The sequence below is a fragment of the Ctenopharyngodon idella genome, chromosome 24 (assembly GCF_019924925.1).
Source record: "Ctenopharyngodon idella isolate HZGC_01 chromosome 24, HZGC01, whole genome shotgun sequence".
Classification (NCBI taxonomy): Eukaryota; Metazoa; Chordata; class Actinopteri; order Cypriniformes; family Xenocyprididae; genus Ctenopharyngodon; species Ctenopharyngodon idella.
Window position 1 is genome coordinate 1254802 of NC_067243.1, and position 23300 is coordinate 1278101.

Here is a 23300-nt window from a genome sequence, read left to right on the forward strand (position 1 = left end):
TCATAATATTAAGGTTGAACCACTGCAGTCACATCGACTGTTTCAACAATGTCTTTAGTATCTTTCTGGACCATGAATGACGGAAATTTTCGTTGCTTTCAATGGAGGATAAAAAAACCTCTTGGATTTCATTAATTTGTGATCCGAAGATGAACGAAGGTCTTACGGATGTGGAACGATATGACGGTGAGTAATTAATGACAGAAATTTCATTTTTAGGTGAACGAACCCTTTAATAAATAGAGCTGATGACTTTGATGCCATCACTGATCAGTCTGACAGTTGAACTGAGTTTGTTATGAACTGTAACATGACGACACATTCAGTCAGCTGCAGAATCTCAGTAAAGGCTGTTGAACTGAACTGTTAGACGCTCCATTACTGACACTGCAGTTCCACACAGTAGAAGAGCACAGTGTGTTTTAATGCTGCTGGAGCTCATGGATGTTGTTCAGTACCAGAGAACTGAGAAATCTTCCACCCTGAACACTGATATTGTGTCATTCAGAAACACAATTAAACCAAAGAGCTGCTGCAGTTATTACATCAACTAATAATGAGCCCAGAACAGTGTAGAATGAATGATAGAAAGTGTTCAGTGACCTTACAAAATATTAATAATGACCAAATCAATAATATACAGGATTCTGTCAATAGACTTCAGAAATGTGTGTATAATTGTTTGACATGTTTCACAACACGAGGAAGTTGTTGGAAAATGTGTTTGTGACTGATCTACAGTCTTCAGGATAATGATTTAAATAGAGAGAGTCAATTTGCATTGTCACACATGCTTCAGTGCTCTGAGAGTGTTTATAGTGCTGTGAGTTTAACACTTCATGACTGAGAGCAGAACAGAACACAATCTTCATCATCACACAAGACAAAAGATCAACAATGAACACAAACCTTCTTCATCTGGACTCTCTCTGTGTGTATTCAAGGTAAATGTTTTAATAAAATTTCATGCTAAAAGATAGATAATATAATCAACAGTGAATCTTATACAAATATTTCTGCTTTTTTCTAACAGGTTTCAGTGGACAGGTGACTGTGACTCAGACTCCTTCTGTAAAACGGTTCAGATTGGTGAATCAGTCACTATAAACTGCAAAACAAACACAGCAGTGATAGATTCCTGTCCGGGTTCATATACTTGTATGGCCTGGTACCAGCAGAAACCTGGAGAAGCTCCTAAACTCCTCATATATGCAGCAACAAGCCGTTATACTGGAACTCCATCTAGATTCAGTGGCAGTGGATCCAGAACTGATTTCACGCTGACCATCAGTGGAGTCCAGACTGAAGATACAGGAGATTATTACTGTCAGAGTTACCACAGTGGTCCAGTGTTCACACAGTGATAAAGAGTGGTACAAAAACCTCAGTCAGTCAGACGTCACAGTGATGCACTGATACAGCTGAGAGATACTGCAGCTGCTCATAAACACATCACACACAACACTGATCACAGACACACTAATAACACTAGATCATCTAAATCAATAAATCTTGTGTTTATGAAGAGAATGAGTCAGTGTTTAATATGATCATCATGTTTTAGGTGTAATATATGATCCCTGTCAATCAAACTGAACAGACTGAATTCAGTCACTTCTGCTGTCTGGACGTGATGCTTTCCATTTGATTTTCATGACATTTTCATATATATTTTCATCACCACATTTTCAGCAGAAGTGAAACTGGTGTGTTCCAGTCCAGATCATGTGACCAATCAAACAGTGAGACTGAAAAGCCCATTTGCATTGTCAGGGTGGAGTGATTCTGATCCTCTCAGAATAGAGCAGCTCTGTCTCCAGAGACCATGTTCAAACCCCAAGAGCTTTATTTGACATTTACATCAAGTTTGTGAAAAGCACCTGCATCTTCATCTGTTAGTTGAATGATGTTGTCAGACACAAAGTGAACTTGTTGAGAAGCTTTATTGAATGTTACAGCAGATTGAAAGATCACACAGTGCTTTGACACGCCAGCTCTCTTTCAGTATTGAGTTGTAAATCACTACAGCTGCAGCACTAGACTCATGTGAATCCTGCCTGACACAGGACACTCAGATACGGCTCATCTTCAGGAGAGAAACATCAGCACTCAGAGCTCTTGTGGAACGAGACCTCATGAGGAGCTCCATCATGTGTTACTCTGCAGACGTACACCTCTCCCTGTTCCCAGCGTGCTTTGCTGAGGGTCAGGACGCTACTGCGGCTGTAGCGGCCGTCCCGCTGGCTCTCTGCGCTGGTCACGACCCCCTCGGTGACCTCTGACCCGTCCAGTGTCCAGCTCACCAGCGCCCCCTGTGGAGAGTAAGAGCTGAGCAGGCAGAGCAGTGCGGCTGAGTCTCCAGAGATCTGCAGAGAAGAGGGCGGCAGCAGAGACACTGAGGGCTTCACTGTGGGACCAGCTGCAGGAGACAAACACAACACATTCACAAACACAAAGAAAACACACTGTTTCACTCACAGCATTTCAACAGCAGCAAAAATCACGACAATCTGATCCTCATGTCATTCAACATCACTAGAGCTGATATAATATACAATATACAAACTATACAATCACTATATACATTTAAATCAAACCTCAGATATGAAACTCAATATACTGAGACACTGACTGCTTTAAATCCAGCAGTTTTAAACTCTGAACATTAAGTTCTTAAATTTTACTTGAGATATTCAGCTAAAAATGTAACTCAATTTCAAACAGAATTAAAACAACTGAATCATACATATATTTTGTTTGTAATTAAAAACACTGAATTATAAGTACAACATGTGAAAAGAGATTCAGTATCGTTGGACTGAAATACAGAAAGTAACATTTACATTCTGATGTCAGATTTTATTTTTCCCCTATGATATCTACAATAAAAGATGAACTATCTATGAACCCAGTATAGAAATAAATGAAGGAAAATTAAACTGTAATAAACTGAATAAACTCAACGTGAGACTCATTATGGAAATATGTTTAGAATTTTTGAAAAGGAATAATGTCGTTATTCTGAATGTATAAACATGAAAATATAATTGAGCTTTAGATTAAATAATTATGAAACTATATCAGTATACTTTACTTAAAGCCTTCATACACAATCAATTAAAATGCATTTTTAATGCATTAATTAAGCATCATTATACACATTATACTGCATGTATGATCTCATGAATAATTCATTAAGCATTAAGTTATAAACAACATTATAATATCATCTATTCACTGTTACACCTTTAGAAAGTATAATGGGGTAAAACAAATTGCAAACATCCAATTTCAGATGTAACATTGAATTTGTCAATATAATGGCTTTTAATTTTGGTTACAATTATTTAGAAAAGGGCACATAAGGCATTATTTATAACACATTATACATAAATGCTTCAAGTAAAGTTTCAGCACAATATTATTATTAAAAAAAAATGTTTTTGTTTCAGCTGTAAAACACTTTCTGAAATCTAAATTGTATTGTTTTTTAAAAATTGTTAATTAAAAGGACTTACCGAGCACCAGTTTAGTTCCTCCACCGAATGTGTACCACAGTGATACAATCTAATGAAACGGTCGTACAAAAACCTCTATTCCACTCGAGTGAACACAAACTCCAGGCAGAGAGAGAGAAACAACACTTCAACACACTGATATTAGAAGAAACTCAGATCTTTCTCAACACTCAAACATTCAGTTTGGACAAAATGTTTCTGATATAACACTGTTTATGGGAATATATTTGATGATTTTGACCTCTGAGGTGACCTTTGACCTCTTTTATCATGGATGATGATATTATCATATTCACATATTATCAGAAACATTCACCTTATATAAATGAATCATGCATGAGAGTGAATAGATTATTTCTACAGCGGCACTGAAAGGCTGAAAATGCTTCATCCAATTATCTGACAGATGTTCACATAAATCAAAGACTAGTGTCTTATCAGTCTGTCAAACATAAACAAAAAACATTTTATAATTAAAAATTAAAATTAAAAATATTTTACAATTAATCATATGTACAATTATTACAAAATGATTCAACATCAATCTGAATGTAAAATCTTAGGTTGCACTTTATTTTCGATGGTCCACTTTAGATATTCAAGCACATTAATTAGAGAGTGGCGAAGGGAAGGAAAAGATGTGGTAGAGAAAAAGTGTACAAGCAATATAGGGATAACCGCACCCTGGAGAGGATTGTGAAACCAAAACCCATTTCAAAAATGTGGGGGAGATTCACAAAGAGTGGACTGCAGCTGGAGTCAGTGCTTCAAGAACCACTACGCACAGACGTATGCAAGACATGGGTTTCAGCTGTCACATTCCTTGTGTCAAGCCACTCTTGAACAACAGACAGCGTCAGAAGCGTCTCACCTGGGCTAAAGACAAAAAAGGACTGGACTGCTGCTGAGTGGTCCAAAGTTATGTTCTCTGATGGAAGTAAATTTTGCATTTCCTTTGGAAATCAGGGTCCCAGAGTCTGGAGGAAGAGAGGAGAGGCACACAATCCACGTTGCTTGAGGTCCAGTGTAAAGTTTCCACAGTCAGTGATGGTTTGGGATGCCATGTCATCTGCTGGTGTTGGTCCGCTGTGTTTTCTGAGGTCCAAGGTCAACGCAGCCGTATACCAGGAAGTTTTAGAGCACTTCATGCTTCCTGCTGCTGACCAACTTTATGGAGATGCAGATTCCATTTTCCAACAGGACTTGGCACCTGCACACAGTGCTAAAGCTACCAGTACCTGGTTTAAGGACCATGGTATCCCTGTTCTTAATTGGCCAGCAAACTCGCCTGACCTTAACCCCATAGAAAATCTATGGGGTATTGTGAAGAGGAAGATGATATGCCAGACCCAACAATGCAGAAGAGCTGAAGGCCACTATCAGAGCAACCTGGGCTCTTATAACACCTGAGCAGTGCCACAGACTGATCGACTCCATGCCATGCCGCATTGCTGCAGTAATTCAGGCAAAAGGAGCCCCAACTAAGTATTGAGTGCTGTACATGCTCATACTTTTCATGTTCATACTTTTCAGTTGGCTAAGATTTCTAAAAATCCTTTCTTTGTATTGGTCTTAAGTGATATTCTAATTTTCTGAAATACTGAATTTGGGATTTTCCTCAGTTGTCAGTTATAATCATCAAAATTAAAAGAAATAAACATTTGAAATATATCAGTCTGTGTGTAATGAATGAATATAATATACAAGTTTCACTTTTTGAATGGAATTAGTGAAATAAATCAACTTTTTGATGATATTCTAATTATATGACCAGCACCTGTGTGTGTATATATATATTTATTATTTAAACATAAATATTAAATAGGCTACGTTTTCTTTAACCCTGTTCAACGATCGCGCCGGCGTGTCATGATGGATTTTTTCTTAATGACAGCGGAAGCAACTCGGTCATTTTTGCCCATACAGATTAGTGTAAGACAACTATTTTGCACATCAAGTTCGTACAGGGCCTCGCACCCCCCTTGCGACGGGCCTGGTTATAGTCTTACTAGTGTGCAGGTGGGGGTGGGGGTGTCTATTTTGCTCTCTTGACATTTTAGAGCGTCACCCCTTCATTGCTGTGCACTTTTTTTTCTGCACAGTGGTTGATTTGTAGTTTGTAACACCAAAAGATGCCTTGAGTTTTTGTATTTTTTCATATTTTACATTAATTTCCTATGGCTGTCATTTTTAACCATGAAGGAACCAAGTGTGACTTTTTTCCTGACCCTTTAACATATCCGATTCACGTCCAAGATTTTTGTGTTTACATAGCTAATGCAACTAAAGTCACCAAGTGTCATCCCACATTAACACGTTAATCAAATTAATTAGTTTTGTAATTAAAATGTTTATTTTGTAATTAGTATATGTGCTTGTGTGTGTAGTTTATATGCGTTTCATCTAAGATTGAAAGTCTGTTTACATATTACTCTGATTGATTGGCGTAGGGCTCCACTTAGGACAAGATAAGAGCGCATGAGTGAAGTACAGCCTGATGCACTGATGCACTGTTTTATACACATCTTAAGAGATATGGTGGACATTCATAGGCTTATTAAATTTGCATTATTTTCCTATGTTTTGTACATCATGAAAATCTATAAGGCTTTAGTTGTATGTGGGATATATATGACATATAGGATTGAAAATCCATAAATATTATACAATTTGTATATGCAGTTTTTGCAGCATATATGTCCTTTATAATATTCTATTGGAACATATTGTCAGGGACACAGACAGAGGTAGACAGGTAAGTGCAAAACAGGTGTTTATTTAAACAGAGGCATGGACACTGGCAAACAGTGAATGCAGGTGAGTCAATGAACAAGCACTTTGGAACAGTCACTTAGCTGGTGGATTAATAAAAGAATGTCTCTGTAGGTGAAGGATCAACGGGGAACAGAGAGCAAAAGACGGATGGAAGACGATACGGGAATCTCAGGTGAGTAACAGGTAAGGAGTCCATTGACGAGACCAGGAGTGAACATGGGGCTTATGTAGTGGTGTGCTGATGAGTGTTAACAATGGTGATAGCTTGCAGGTGCAGGTGATCGGTGAGTGAGTGCAGGTGAGGAACCAGAGGGATGCTGGGAAATGGAGTCCAGGGAAGGTGAGACAGACGGTGACTGTGACAGTACTCCCCCCTCCCGGTAGGCATGTCCTCGCGCCGTAGATGGAACAACCAGGGAGAGTGAGAGAGAGAGAGAGAACACAGTCCACTTCAACACAAGACATGTCCCCAGGCCCACTGAGCCACTGAGCCAGAAACTGCTCTCCATTTGCCCCCGAAACAAATAAATAAATAAAATAATTTGTTATTATTTACCAGTCAGTGGACAAGCGTACAGGACAAGATTACAAAAAGAAATGAACAAGTGTCCATGGCCACCTTGTTATTGTTCTCGTAAGGACAGTGAGGATCATCATAAACTTTATCCCGTCGTTGAGCTGAAGGAATGGAGACGGAAGCATTGCCTTCCCGCTGCAGAGTATATCTTCTCTGAAGGAACTGACAAAATCTTCCGCCTTTTGAGGAGAGTCGAACATCATCTGCTCACCTTTGTGCTGTAGTTTAATTGCCGCCGGATAGATGAGGAAGGCCTGGAGACGAGTGCTTTCATCTTCAAGACTGGATTAAAGCTCTTTCTCTTGGTAGTTGTGGCTCTCCAGGTTTCCTGTAAGGCTAAACGATCACCATCATACACTCCACTGCTGGTTTTACAGTTTATTCTGACTTCTTGTCCTGGTTGAACTGCTGTTATTGATGGACTCTGAGTTACAGTGATCTGTCCTCAACATTCTGAAAGAAAGGAAAAAAGAATAGAAAGTTAAATATATTTCACATTTTAAAAGAAATTATGAATTCATTATGAATATTTTACCACAAACCTTGAGCAAACAGTGTGAGAGTCCAGATGAAGAAGGTGATTTTGTTCATTGTTGTTTCTTTTGTCTTGTGTGATGATGAAGATTGTGTTCTGTTCTTGCTCTCAGTCATGAAGTGTTAAACTCACAGCACTATAAACACTCTCAGAGCACTGAAGCATGTGTGACAATGCAAAGTGACTCTCTCTATTTAAATCATTATCCTGAAGACCTGCAGCTCACTCTCAAAAGACATTTCAAAGACAATCCCAAAAAAAAAACATTTCGTTGCATGGTATTCCAAGGAGAAGCAGGTTTGAAATTCATTGTCAATGTTTTTTTCTCTCACCCAGCATTCATATGTGGAGTCAATGGACCCCCTAAAGGGAACATGGGAACAAACAAATATGAGATGGAAGGAATAACAATACTTTTGCGTTACCCCGAGAAATTTTGCGTTCGCTCACACAAACCTTCTGAGCTGTTTGCAGGCGAATGCAAAAGCATTGACTTATTTTATTTTTTTCTCCCATCATATTTTTTTCCTTCACCATGTCCCTTTAGGGGCTCCAAAGAATTGACAAGCTTGAAATACATTGTTTATAAAGTCTGATTTAACTTCTTGTTTCTCATTGATAGTCTGCATAAAGGATTATAACAAAAAGACAAAAGTTGTATCTGTTATATTTTAATAAAATTCAACACCTGGGATATTAGGTGCCCAAAGTTGATGAAACACTCATAAATAAATGACAAAGAATAAGCATATTGTATCTTCTCTTCCCAAAGTCTTCAGAAGTGAATGACACCTGAAGCCAGACACATTCAATTTACAAATGGCCGAGCTGCTCTTATGTTAAAAACAAGGTGGATAAAGACTATAATGTTTGTCTCATTGGTTTAGTGTCCAAACCTGCTCCTGAAGGGCCTGTAGAGTTCAGCTCCACGTCTACACTATCACAGACTTGTGCTGGAGGGGCGACAGATAAGAAAGTGGGACTCTAATGGCGACAAAAGTCCACTTTCTGCTCTGACAATTCACCCATTCCTGAATTATGAGGGAAGTATATTAATATCACCTCCATACTTAATGCACTGGAGGAAGGTGACAGATAAGAGAGTGGGACGATAATGTCAACTCACCCTGCTGAAAAATCCAGCATAAATCAGCATGAATGCCATGTTGGTCCAGACTGGTTTAGTGCTGGTCTAACTGGTCAAGAAAAACTGTGCTGGTGTAGCTGGTCCACAGCACTCCCTACTTCCATGCTGGCCCTATCCACCTTATTCCTGACTAGCCTACTGCGTTTCAAATTATGGGTTGCACTTTCCGGTTTGGGGAACTTCTGTTTAAAAGACTGAAACGAATCATTTCAAATCATAAGGTTGCCCTACAAATAAAGCTTATCTGTCACTTTGACTGAATGAGCTGTCAATTTTTCTTTCATGTTTTATATTCAGACATCATGAGAATTACATAACGCTTGGTATTTTAACGTAACATGTTATAACGAATATCTATGGCAAGAGCTCTTTTCAGTCGCTGCTTTCTATCCTCGTGATTATTTTCTTTTGTCCCTTTGCATGCCGCTGTAATAGTATGAAAAAGGACAACATATACTGCACATTTGTGGTCTGTTCTCCCGATATAATGTACGATATATCCCTTTAATAATTCACTGGAATGAACGAAGAATCTCTCGTTTTTCTCCTCAAAGCCTCACGTCTCTTTCCAGGTTTGTTTTCACATGTAAATACAATTTATTATCTGTAAAAATGATGGAAATCACTTTGAAAAGTATCACGCAATGCTGAAGTTCATGGACTTTTTTATTAAGGCAACGTATATTACATATACAGATATATATCACTATAGTTATATTTAACCCGTCCGTTATTTCTGTGGAAAGAATCTTCGCTTTTTCATGGCCTGTTGAAAGTACCTTTTGATGCTTTTACACTTTTAAATGTCCTTTTAATGTTCGTTGGTTGAAGGTGAGTAGAAAAATGTCATCTCATTGTACCCAGTTTAAAAAAAATAAAAATAAAAAAAAAAGTATTATTGCTTTCATAGAGCGAGCCTTTCACTGACTGTTTACAGCTTAACGGAAGTTACACCCATAGTTCGCACAAAGCTTCATGGGGTGTAAGAATAAGGTGGATACCAAAATCTATTTAAAATACATTATTTCAAACTAAGTATCCTTCAAATCCGTTCAACATATTTATTGACATATCATTTAGAACTTACTGATATAAAATTATAATTAAACTTTTTTTGTAGTATTTATTTATTGCACAATGCACATTTCTTAAAGGGGTGGTTGATTATGATTTGACTTTTTTAACTTTAGTTAGTGTGTAATGTGCTGTTTGAACATAAACAACATCTGCAAAGTTACGATGCTCAAAGTTCAAAGCAAAGGGAGATATTTTCTTTTAAAGAATTCTGTTTAAGGACTACAAACAAACGGCTGGTAGGGACTACAACGAGCTTCTTCCTGGATTGGTGACTAACCCTACAATTTACGTAAACCCCGCCCCTGAGAACACACAACAAAGGGGGAGAGGCCATGTTATTGCAATACAGTACATAACACAAATGAAATAGCATGTCATAAAAGCAAGGTGATAACATGACAAGGGTAACACTTTAGAAGTTGCTCTTAATTCATTGAAGAACAAGACCAGGGATAAATGCTTTCTAGCCAAAAATGTGAAGAAACCCGAAGAGAGCAGAGGTTAACTTTTGCCCTGCTAATCCAACTGGAGAAACAGATGAAAGCCTTGAAAAATGATGTGAGCTACTGACTGATTTCGGATCAGTAGTAAAAGAAAAGTTGTCCAAAAGGTTCGCCTACACAAGGAGAAATGTGGTACAGAACAGTCCAGTTTTTTTGAGGACTGCACTTCTTTCAGATTGAAGAGGTAAGGTCATATTTACTCTTCTCTCATTTACTCTTCATTTGTGCTACAGTTGATGCTCTCCTCATCATGTGTTATAGGGATACTCCACACAAAAAGGAAAATTCTTGCATTTACTCACTCATGTCATCCCATATGTAAATGTCTTTCTTTCTTCAGAGGAACACAAACATTTTAAAGAAATAATTCCTCTCTGTGAGTCCATATAATGCAAGTGGATGGGACCCTCTAGAGTTGATAAAGGTCATTTCTGTTGAAAAGGTAGAAACTACTGCTACAACCACACAAAACCAACACAATGGTAATTCCCAGTTAATGATCAATGTCTTTTGAAGCTAAATCAACTGCGGATCTATAGATTTCCATCATGATTTTGTGTGGTTGTAGAAGTGTTTCTACCTTTTCAGATAGGTGTGGAGGGGGCGGGTTTTTAATTGTGCTCTTGTTTGGTGGAATATAAAAGCGTCAGTATTGACATTATGCAGAAGTGCGTCTGCCTAGCGTCAGTGACGGAGTTACAGGATTTCCGTGTGAATGTCCCGAGAGGTAGGAGTATTCAGCGTGATGTGGGCTGTTTGTTTGTGCCATGCAGGGTTACATTATTTCATTGTAGTGTGGATTGAGGAGCATTTGTGGGATGCTTTTAGTGATGGCTTTTTCCATGGAAATGCATTCTATCTACCATGGAGTTCCCTGTGTTATGGGAGTCGCCATTTGACAGACATTTCTACTATGGGTTTGGTTGCTTATTAGTGACCTAGCTAGTGATCCTTACTCTTGGAGTGTGGTTGTATTTACACAGTTAATGTCTGAGCCAATGCAAGAGATGTTGCAGCGGTCTTTGGTTTCCCTTTAAACTGCTGCTTGGATGTCTGCCGTTCATGTTTGCTTCACCATAGATGACTGCTTGGACATCGAATTGTGTTCTCGTGGCCGTTATATTGTTTCTGGGACCAATCTTTGGAGCTGTGTGAGATACACCTGGTGCTTTACTCCTAATTTTAAACGTTCGTATGTATCAACTCAAATCAAAGTCTTGAGGGGGTGTACAGCGGGCAGTTATCCACCAGTGAGTTTTTTGTTTTTTTTGTTTTTCTCAGTCTTTTGGGATTGATTTGTTTTTTCTTGTTCTAACTGTATTGTGATCGATTTGTTAATTTTGTTTCTTTTTTGTATTTAGTTATTTTGAATTTTCTTGTGGTTCATTTAGTTTGTAAACCAGGTTGCTCCTGCTGTCTGACGCAGCGCCCCATTGACTGCATAGAACAGGTTTGGTTGTTGTTGTGTTTTGTTTGTTTTTTGGAGGCACATGTCGAGCTGATTAAAGTCTTTTACAGATATATGTACAAATATTGTGTAAAGTGTGTGTTTGTTTGTGTTTTACTTTGTGTTTAATTTCCCCTTCGGAATTGGATGGCCAGCGCTGTAGGAGGATCCAATGCCCTGTTTGCCTTGACACGTTCAAGACCTGATTGATCTTTGTGGGTCTAAATGCAGTGAATTTTGGCCTTCACTCTGTAACTGAAGGTATTTTCACATGTAACGTGTCAGTCATGGTCTCAGCTGGAAAGAGATTGACGGATCTGAGCGGACACAATCAATGTCTTGATGGTGCCTGGGAGTTTCAATGTTTACACATTTAGGGGAAATAAACCTATGAATGGCATACTAAGAGTAGTCAATGAACAATAAACTGGGTTAAGAGAATGTATTTAAATCTTATATATTACATTTACCTTTAAAGTGTTTAGAAACTTTGTTAAACATTGTCATTGTGTTGTTTGTGATCCTCCATCAGCAGCTGCAGTATCTCTCAGCTGTATCAGTGCATCACTGTGACGTCTGACTGACCGAGGTTTTTGTACCACTCTTTATCACTGTGTGAACACCCAGTTACTGTTGATGCTGTGTTCACTCAGACAGTAATAATCTCCTGTATCTTCAGTCTGGACTCCACTGATGGTCAGAGTAAAATCACTGCCATAGTCAGATCCACTGCCACTGAATCTAGATGGAGTTCCTGACTGAAGGCTTCTTATGTAATAAATGAGGAGTTTAGGAGCTTCTCCAGGTTTCTGCTGATACCAAGACACACAGTCATTACAGCCAGAAATCGGCTGACTGGTTTTACAGCTGATTGTAACAGTTTCTCCTTGTTTGATGGATTTTATTGTTGGATTCTGAGTCACTGTCACTTGTCCCCAGCTCTCTGAAATTAACATATTTTAGTCATTAATGGTTATTGGACTGTAAATGTGTCACATCCATGCCTTCCCGGACTCCGTTTCCCAGTATCCTCCTTGTTCCACTCCTGTTTTTACTTCCCTCATCAGCCTTCCCGCCATTTCCCTGGATTCCCTGCACCTGTTGTCTTTGTCAGCACTCCCTTTAAGTTGGACTCACTCCCTGCACTCCTTTGTCAGTTCTAACGTTATCCTAAATGTGTATGGTTGTGTTTCTTGCTCCTTTGTTGATTAAATACCCTTATTATTGTGGATTTCTGTATTCGCCTCGTCTCTACTACACCAACACGTAACAGAAGAACTGACCAAACCGCTGGAAATCTACATTTCAAGATGGGCTTATTCTTCATCTCCGAGATCCCTGTGTCTCCCATGCCTCCAAAGCCAGCTACAGCGTCGGATCGCCTTTGTGGGTGCCGGCAGGACGGTCGCTCGCTGGAGAGGTATGTGGAGGAGTTTGTCGAGCTTGCTTATTTGGCGAATTGGCCAGATGCCTGTTTGAACGCCTGTTTTCTGGCGGGGCTGGACGAGGACACGATCCGTTTTAAAGAACCTGCCTGCTATTTTTCCCTAGTTGAAGCAATTAATCTGATTTTGTTCCTAAATTGTTCTGATTTTGTCATTGAGGAGGTTCTTGATAAGTCGTGTGATCCTCGTCCAGTTCGCCGCTTCCCTCCGCCTGCCCCTCCAGTGAGCATTCCCCTGGTGTCCTGCCGGACCCAAAACCCCAGAAGGCCGAAGAAAGATCCTCTGCTGGGCCTAAACAGCCCCAATCTCCTGAGTTTTCTAACGCCAAGCAGCCCAAAACACCAATAATTGTGGAAGAAGAATGGTTGATAGACTTTTGGACTGAAATTACTCCAAGTCCCCTCTTCCACGCTCCATACTTCCACGAGCTCGATCCATGTTCCCATGAGCCCTCTCCCGCTGCCAACGAGCCCTCTCCCGCTGCCAACGAGCCCTCTCCCGCTGCCAACGAGCCCGCTCCACGTGCTCCCGAGCCCGCTCCAGCAGCCCCAGGGCCCGCTCCAGCAGCCCCAGGGCCCGCTCCAGCAGGCTGTACCCCTGAGCATGTGTATGGTTGTGTTTCTTGCTCCTTCGTTGATTAAATACCCTTATTATTGTGGATTTCCGTATTCGCCTCGTCTCTACTACACCAACACGTAACAAAATGAGATGTGGTTGTTTATTTTGCAAGATATTTATACAAGATATTTACCCTGAATGCAGAGAGTCAGAGTCCAGATGAAGAAGGTGATTGTGTTCATTGTTGTTCTTTTGTCTTGTGTGACGATGAAGATTGTGTTCTGTTCTGCTCTCAGTCATGAAGTGTTAAACTCACAGCACTATAAACACTCTCAGAGCACTGAAGCATGTGTGACAATGCAAAGAAGTGGGCAGGATTTACAACAGCGTGTGCTGCTAACAAACTAATAAACTCTCTACATATAAGATTTGGTATTTCAGTGGTCTACTTTAGACATTCTACTGACTGTAACTTTACAACTACATGTCAACTTATTCTACTTACCCGAATCCAAACCTAACAGTCTACTAATACAGGTGCTGGTCATATAATTAGAATATCATCAAAAAGTTGATTTATTTCACTAATTCCATTCAAAAAGTGAAACTTGTATATTATATTCATTCATTACACACAGACTGATATATTTCAAATGTTTATTTCTTTTAATTTTGATGATTATAACTGACAACTAAGGAAAATCCCAAATTCAGTGTCTCAGAAAATTAGAATATTATTTAACCCTCTACCGCGTGGTGTTGCCATATGGCAACATACTCTTTGCGTTCATTTCCTTGCCACTGTTTCTTGAAGAGAACATTCTCGTTTTTTTTTTGTTGGTAAGAGAAGACCTTAGTTTAGCCAATGATGTGCTTTGGTTAAGTCACATGACATGCAATTTTTTTCTGTGGCGTGATTTCTGTCAGACTGCCGTCTCTTGTCGGTAGTTGCTGAAAGCAAACTAAAACGTCAGTAACAAACAAGGACCCGCCCATGTCACATTCACAAAAAAATTGGTAACATCATCTCAGGTAAGTTATGATGACATATTCACCACTCAAAAAAATTATGAAAATGGTTTTTGGTAAATCGATAAAATGTCTGTGTTGCCATATGGCAACACTGTGCAATAATGGAATGACATTATTGTAATAGGTTAGCTAGCTAGCAAAGGTCAGCTGCAGTCTGTTAAGCTGTAACAATAACAATATTAATGCTAGTGATATAAATGTTGATTAGTTGTATGTTAAGGACTGCCATGGCATTTGTATTATGGATTAAATCAACATCGGAGACCTGCCTGCTCACCACCACAGCCAGTACTACTGGCCCAGACCTACCACTGGTCTACCATGGTGTCTCAAAAAGGCAGGTGCAAGTGGCTGTAAGTGTATTGTTAGGGTGAAGTGCACCAAATGTGATGTGTACCTGTGCCTCACCTCTTAAAAAAATGCTTTTTGAAGTTTTGTACAGAAAAAAAGGTGAGGTTTCAAGGATTATGGGGGGTTCATGTTCATAATCTTCCTCTCATAAGATTGCATAATGTTGAATTTTCATGAACTGCAATGTTTTTGGTGTTATGTCAATGTTTTATGATACATGATGAACAGTATTATATTTATTTTTAACTGTCTAAATTTGCAATTTAAGTAATATTCATGAAAAACGTAATGAAATTCAAAGAATATAAAGCATTATCCAGCAAAAGAGAATGGAATAAATAAAAGCACACGATGTTGAAAAATATGTATAAGGTGTTGTTTATAATTACTGCTAAAGCTTATAACAGCACCAATTGATTCAATACAAACAACATTTCTGAGGAAAAATATTAACTATATACACTTACACTTATTCTAAGTTATTTCCAATATTGTACATTGTTGCCATATGGCAACATATAATAAAGTACCTTAAAATAATATTTTTTTTCCAAAAAAATTTTTTACAGCACTTCAAGTTAAGCCATTATAAGAAAAGAAAAAGAGTCAAATATTTTTCTTCTATAGATTTATCATAATGCGTGTGGTAGAGGGTTAATACTTAATTGGGGCTCCTTTTGCCTGAATTACTGCAGCAATGTGGCGTGGCATGGAGTCAATCAGTCTGTGGCACTGCTCAGGTGTTATAAGAGCCCAGGTTGCTCTGATAGTGGCCTTCAGCTCTTCTGCATTGTTGGGTCTGGCATATCGCATCTTCCTCTTCACAATACCCCATAGATTTTCTATGGGGTTAAGATCAGGCAAGTTTGCTGGCCAATTAAGAACAGGGATACCATGGTCCTTAAACCAGGTACTGGTAGCTTTGGCACTGTGTGCAGGTGCCAAGTCCTGTTGGAAAATTAAATCTGCATCTCCATAAAGTTGGTCAGCAGCAGGAAGCATGAAGTGCTCTAAAACTTCCTGGTATACGGCTGCGTTGACCTTGGACCTCAGAAAACACAGTGGACCAACACCAGCAGATGACATGGCACCCCAAACCATCACTGACTGTGGAAACTTTACACTGGACCTCAAGCAACATGGATTGTGTGCCTCTCCTCTCTTCCTCCAGACTCTGGGACCCTGATTTCCAAAGGAAATGCAAAATTTACTTTCATCAGAGAACATAACTTTGGACCACTCAGCAGCAGTCCAGTCCTTTTTGTCTTTAGCCCAGGCGAGACACTTCTGACGCTGTCTGTTGTTCAAGAGTGGCTTGACACAAGGAATGCGACAGCTGAAACCCATGTCTTGCATACGTCTGTGCGTAGTGGTTCTTGAAGCACTGACTCCAGCTGCAGTCCACTCTTTGTGAATCTCCCCCACATTTTTGAATGGGTTTTGTTTCACAATCCTCTCCAGGGTGCGGTTATCCCTATTGCTTGTACACTTTTTTCTACCACATCTTTTCCTTCCCTTCGCCTCTCTATTAATGTGCTTGGACACAGAGCTCTGTGAACAGCCAGCCTCTTTTGCAATGACCTTTTGTGTCTTGCCCTCCTTGTGCAAGGTGTCAATGGTCGTCTTTTGGACAACTGTCAAGTCAGCAGTCTTCCCCATGATTGTGTAGCCTACAGAACTAGACTGAGAGATCATTTAAAGGCCTTTGCAGGTGTTTTGAGTTAATTAGCTGATTAGAGTGTGGCACCAGGTGTCTTCAATTATGAACCTTTTCACAATATTCTAATTTTCTGAGATGCTGAATTTGGGATTTTCCTTAGTTGTCAGTTATAATCATCAAAATTAAAAGAAATAAACATTTGAAATATATCAGTCTGTGTGTAATGAATGAATATAACATACAAGTTTCGCTTTTTGAATGGAATGAAATAAATCAACTTTTGGATGATATTCTAATTATATGACCAGCACCTATGTATGTGTGTATATATATATATATATATATATATATATATATATATATATAAAAAATATTATTTTTTAATTTCATCTATGTTGATTATGAAAAGTGAAGAGCATGAGCTGTTATGGCCTTGTTGATCCGGAGCGTTGAGCTGAAGTTAGTGGAGTCATCGATGTAGTTTGTGGTGTAATCTGAAGAAAAGATTAACAAAACTGTTAATTCAGAGGAATCGGTGAGTTGTGGATTTATTTTCATATATGTGATGAATTATAACAGTGTGTTGTATTCCTATGTGTGTTAAAATGAAGTGATATGTTCATTGTAGGTGAAGTATGGCATACGTTGTAAATGAACGTTAAATGTTGGTGTGAAGAGTGAATACTGTTGAAACAGAGTTAAAAATGAGTTTTCTAAAAATGTTATCCTGTGTGTACAGGCCAGTTTTTGTTGTATGTGTCGAAGTTTTTCTGCTGTGATTTACATGCATGGTGTGGATTCATCAAGCCACGCTGATGTCAGATGCATTGTAGTGTCTCTGAGGAAAAAATCAATTCATTCACTGCTTTAGGAGAGGAAGAATTGTCTAAACTTGTTAAATCATCAAAATCAACAACATGTATGTTAGACCCTATACCGACTAAGCTATTGAAAGAAATGCTTCCAGAGGTCATAGATCCTCTTCTTAATATCGTCAATTCATCTTTATCACTAGGATACGTACCAAAAACTTTTAAGCTGGCTATTATTAAACCTCTTATTAAAAAAACACAACTTGATCCTAGAGAATTAGTCAATTATAGGCCGATCTCAAATCTCACTTTTCTGTCAAAAATACTAGAAAAGGCAGTATCATCACAATTATGTTCCTTTTAGAAAGAAATGGTATCTGTGAGGATTTCCAGTCAGGATTTAGACCGTACCATAGTACTGAGACTGCTCTCATTAGAGTTACTAATGATTTGCTCTTATCATCAGATTGTGGTTGTATCTCTCTATTAGTGTTACTGGATCTTAGTGCTGCATTTGACACTATTGATCACAATATTCTTTTAAATAGACTCGAAAATTATGTTGGCATTAGTGGAATTGCATTGTCATGGTTCAAATCATACTTATCTGACCGTTATCAGTTTGTAGTAGTAAACGAAGACATGTCATATCGATCACAAGTTCAATATGGAGTACCACAAGGCTCAGTACTAGGACCGTTGCTGTTCACTCTGTACATGCTACCCTTGGGAGATATCATTAGGAAGCATGTCATTAGTTTTCACTGTTACGCTGATGATACTCAGCTCTATATTTCTTCGCACCCTGACGAAACTTACCAATTCACAAAATTAACGGAATGCATAGCTGATATAAAAAATTGGATGACCAGTAATTTCCTACTACTAAATTCAGAAAAAACAGAGATTCTAATTTTAGGACCAAAAACTTCTTCACGTAATAACCTAGAATACTGTCTAACACTTGATGGCTGCTCTGTTAAGTCTTTGTTGTCAGTTAGGAACCTGGGTGTGCTCTTTGATACCAATCTTTCATTTGAAGGCCGTGTTACTAGCATCTGTAAAACCGCATTCTTCCATCTTAAAAATATATCTAAACTACGACATATGCTCTCAATGACAAATGCAGAACAGTTAGTTCATGCGTTCATGACCTCAAGGCTAGATTACTGTAACGCTCTACTGGGTGGTTGTTCTGCTCGCCTGATAAATAAACTACAGCTCGTACAAAATGCAGCAGCTAGAGTTCTTACTAGAACCAGGAAGTATGACCATATTAGCCCAGTTCTGTCAACACTGCATTGGCTTCCTGTTAAACATCGTATAGATTTTAAAATCTTGCTAATTACTTACAAAGCACTAAATGGTTTAGCTCCCCAGTACCTGAGCGAGCTCCTGATTCATTATAGTCCTTCACGTCTATTGCGATCTCAGAATTCAGGCCAGCTGATAATACCTAGAATATCAAAATCAACTGCAGGCGGTAGATCCTTCTCCTATTTGGCACCTAAACTCTGGAACAATCTTCCTAGCATTGTTCGGGAAGCAGACACACTATGTCAGTTTAAATCTAGACTAAAAACGCATCTCTTTAACCTGGCATACACATAACACATTACCAATTTATATTTTCAAATCTGTTAAAGGATTATTAGGCTGCATAAATTAGGTCAGCTGGAGCCGGGAAAAATTCCTATAACATAACTTCCTATAACTCATTACATCAGAAGAAGAATGGCATCTACGCTAATATTAGTCTTTCTGTTTATCCCGAGGTTCACCGTAGTCAACCGGATCCGGGCCGTATCCAGGTGAGACCAAGGACCTGCACCTTGACACGACCACAACGCAGCCCTGACGTATCAGCAGAGATTGAGTCAACTAGATCATCCACTGTGAGGGCCTCATCGACACGACAGCCACGACACAGTTCCTCAACAACCGTCCATACCGGCGTGATCCTCAATACGATCCTCAATTGGATGGAACTGGAATAAATACTTTTAATGTTGCGATCCTATTGGACTTATGATAGCAACCTGAATTGTAACAAAGCACTGTTGGCCAGAGGAGAACTGGCCCCCCGACTAAGCCTGGTTTCTCCCAAGGTTTTTTTCTCCATTTTAACACCAATTTGCCACTCGTCTGCCACCTGATGTCACCTGATGGAGTTTGGGTTCCTTGCCGCTGTCGCCTCTGGCTTGCTTAGTTGGGGACACTTGACATTTGACTTGACATTTGATATTCAACAGTGCTTTGATCTGCCTGCATTGACACTATTCTTTAAGAGCTGCTGTGCAGCCAAATAATGTACCAGTTATCAATGTAAAGCTGCTTTGACACAATCTACATTGTAAAAAGCGCTATATAAATAAAGGTGACTTGACTTGACTTGACTTGATGGAAAAGAAAGGTGGCGAGTCCCCCAGACTGAATTTGAATCTTCTTATCTTCTTATCCACTTAGTGGTATCATCACTTTTCTCCTTTTAAACTCTGATGGATCGCTGTCTCTTTTTTTCACATATAAAAGTTTTACTAGAAGGGTAAATATGCCAAAAAGATTTTTTTCTATGGACTGTCTGGGTTACATTATTTTTTTGCATTATCATTATTTTTCTGTAACTCTGACTGCATGTGCTGAAAAAAAATTGAGAAATAATATTTTATAAAAACCTTTAAAATTGCCAGAGCAGTAAGATAACACCAGTGACAAAAACATGGCGGTCTTTAAATAAATGTACAAAAAAAAAAAAAAATCATTAAGCTGTCATTTATGTGTATTCATAAAGTCAAAGGGTAATCTAATAATGTGGTCTAAGTTTAAATGTTAGAAAAAAAATACATTTTAAGACATCTTGCCATACCAAAAGTGGACGGTTCTGTAGAATGACCCTACAACTGGGTGATCACAGAATGAGTAGCAGTAGTAGTGTTCTGTCACACACAGACAGCCCAATCAATTCATCATAGAACAAAATTACCATCCAATCACAATTTGTTATCAGAGCCCATCCACTCGGAGACACGTTTAGTTGTATACTGTAAACCGCTATTTTTTTTTTAGAGTGGATAAATCTGAAAAAGACACCCTTGTGTTTTTGTGTGTACAGCCAATCCGTATATTTAGTGAAACGATGGTGTCATCACCCCACATCTCAACCCTAGTCAGACATCGCTACGTCACGTAACAACAGCAACAACAATAACAATAGCGGATTACATGCTTGTGTTCGTGCTTGATAACTAAGTTTTAAGCGCAGCTTTGAATCAAGAATCTGTGTATTTAAACCCTGAGTTCTCCTCTGTTCCTGGTCTTCTATTGAAGTAATGTTTGTTTCATTAAAGGTATCTTCATTGTGCATTCTGCTCTTTTTGGATCGTTTATACATGCTAACTGTGACAATATCCTATATTTCTCATTCATTCTTTTATCATGTGCTGATATAACACTGTTTAAAGAAATATATTTCATGAGTTGTGAAAACTGCTACATTCCTCCAAAGCACAAAAGTACATGATTTAAATAGAGAGAGTCACTTTGCATTGTCACACATGCTTCAGTGCTCTGAGAGTGTTTATAGTGCTGTGAGTTTAACACTTCATGACTGAGAGCAGAACAGAACACAATCTTCATCATCACACAAGACAAAAGAACAACAATGAACAAAATCACCTTCTTCATTTGGACTCTCACATTGTTTGCTCAAGGTTTGTGTAATGCAGCTCCACAATTATTCTCTTGAAATATTAAATGTTTATAATTTTAGATATTTTTTTTAGAATTTATAATTGTATCATTATTATTATTTTCTTCTTCTTGTTGTTCTTTCTTTCAGAGTGTAGAGGACAGTACACTGTAACTCAGAGTCCATCAATAACAGCAGCTCAACCAGGACAAGAAGTCAGAATAAACTGTAAAACCAGCAGTGCAGTGTATGGTGGTAATCATTTAGCCTGGTACTTACAGAAACCTGGAGAAGCTCCTAAACTCCTCATATATGCAGCATCAAGCCGTTATACTGGAACTCCATCTAGATTCAGTGGCAGTGGATCTGACAGTGATTTCACTCTGACCATCAGTGGAGTCCAGACTGAAGATACAGGAGATTATTACTGTCAGAGTTGGCACTATCCAAACAGTGAATATGTGTTCACACAGTGATAAAGAGTGGTACAAAAACCTCGGTCAGTCAGACGTCACAGTGATGCATTGATACAGCTGAGGGATACTGCAGCTGCTGATAGAGGATCTCAAACAACACAATGGTGTATCAAACCTTTCAGAAACATTATTTATTTATTTTGATGTACTAAGCATGTAACATAATCTTTATATTATATAAATGTTAGTTGTGCTTGGACCTCCAAAACTTGCCACTACAATGTAATCTAACTGCAGGAAAGTCAGTCACATTAATTGCACTTCCATGCTTCATCACTAGATGGCGTGTCTGTTACATAACTGAGTTCCCTATCTGTCGGTCACTTTGACGTTGTGTCGACGTGATGACACTAGTGTAGTGTTTCTCAACCTTTTTTACTAGATGGCCTCCTTCTCCAAATCAATAATGCAGTGCCCCCCTAAGATGCCTGACATTTCCTCTTATACTGTACTTCCACAGCAAAGAGAGAAAAGTGTTTGTATTTAAGCCTTTTTATTAACAAAACATTTGTTTGCTTTCTTATTCTTGTACTGCATGTTTTGTAATATTCTTTAATATTCTTTTTGGAAACATAATTGGTAAATTAAAGCTATGCTTTATAACTTAAAAGAAATTCCTCTGCTAAATTATAATACTCTGATGTTACCCAGGTCGAGTGATTGTTGGACTAAGATTAGTATACACAGATTAGTATACGCCTTGTTTGTATATCCATCGTGATGGACAAAACAAGCCGTATAATTTAATAAAATAACACATATTATAAAGAAACTTCATTCATTTAATGGTATTAGATGATTTGATATTGAACAACTTCAATAAAACATTTGCATTTTGCCCCCTGGCGTCGACATCCGAGGCAGAAGGTACCCCTTTTATGTCGCTTTTCAACGTAGATGGCTGTCCGATACACTTCAATGTAAATCCCTTATCTTTGGTTCCCTTTTGATACTTCACTCGTACTGCGTATGGGGAAAAGTCTCCTTTTCCTTGATGCTGAATCCTTTTTCAATAGCGCAGTGTAACTGCACGGCTATTGGTTCAACCTGGAAAACTTTTTGAACCAATGACGGCACGGCGTAGCTGCGCAAGCCTATGGTGATGCAGCGCGCAAAAGTCCGCCAAAATGGGCGGGGCGACTGGCTATATAAGCAAGAATTTCACCATAGGATTTCAGATCTCTTTCTCTTTCAGCGACGACGACGCTTCTCTTCGCTGGAACGCCTTCGCCTGCTGGAACGAGCTCTCCTGCCATTGAAGAGGCACCACAGCGGACCAGCTGAGATTGCCAAACGCCTGCTCCTTCTACCTCCCAGGCAGCGCCCCCTAAGGAGCAGCGCCAGCAAGCCCGTCCCGCCAAGCGCTCTACCTTCCTGGCCAAGGATTGTGCTGGACCCAACGCCTCCGAAGTCTTCCTGATCACACAGGAAAGAAGAGGAAGGGGCAAAGTCCCACCGCGGCTGGACCACCCTGAAAGCTCACATGTTTAGTTCCCCTGCCACCCCCTTCAGTTCCGGGTGTTGGGGACAAAGTTTTTGTTCTGCGACCTGGGTCCACTGCTGTTGCGCCCACGCAAAACGCCGTTGTTATGGCGAACACTATAAAAAATTTATACTTTCAAAAAAAGAGCAAACTTCCTCTTACACACTTATCAGTGCACAGGCCCCTACACAGCGGTCTGTCATCCGACGTCATTCA

General features: G+C 39.1%; 1 gene segment (V, D, J or C); it reads right to left on the reverse strand.

Moving 5' to 3' along the window:
- Nucleotides 1–1924: 1924 nt before the first annotated feature.
- On the reverse strand, nucleotides 1925–13879 carry LOC127506558 (Ig kappa chain V-III region MOPC 63-like). The segment is given in 4 exon segments: nucleotides 1925–2419; nucleotides 3519–3551; nucleotides 12199–12522; nucleotides 13776–13879. Coding segments are annotated over 4 exon segments (723 nt in total).
- Nucleotides 13880–23300: the final 9421 nt, after the last annotated feature.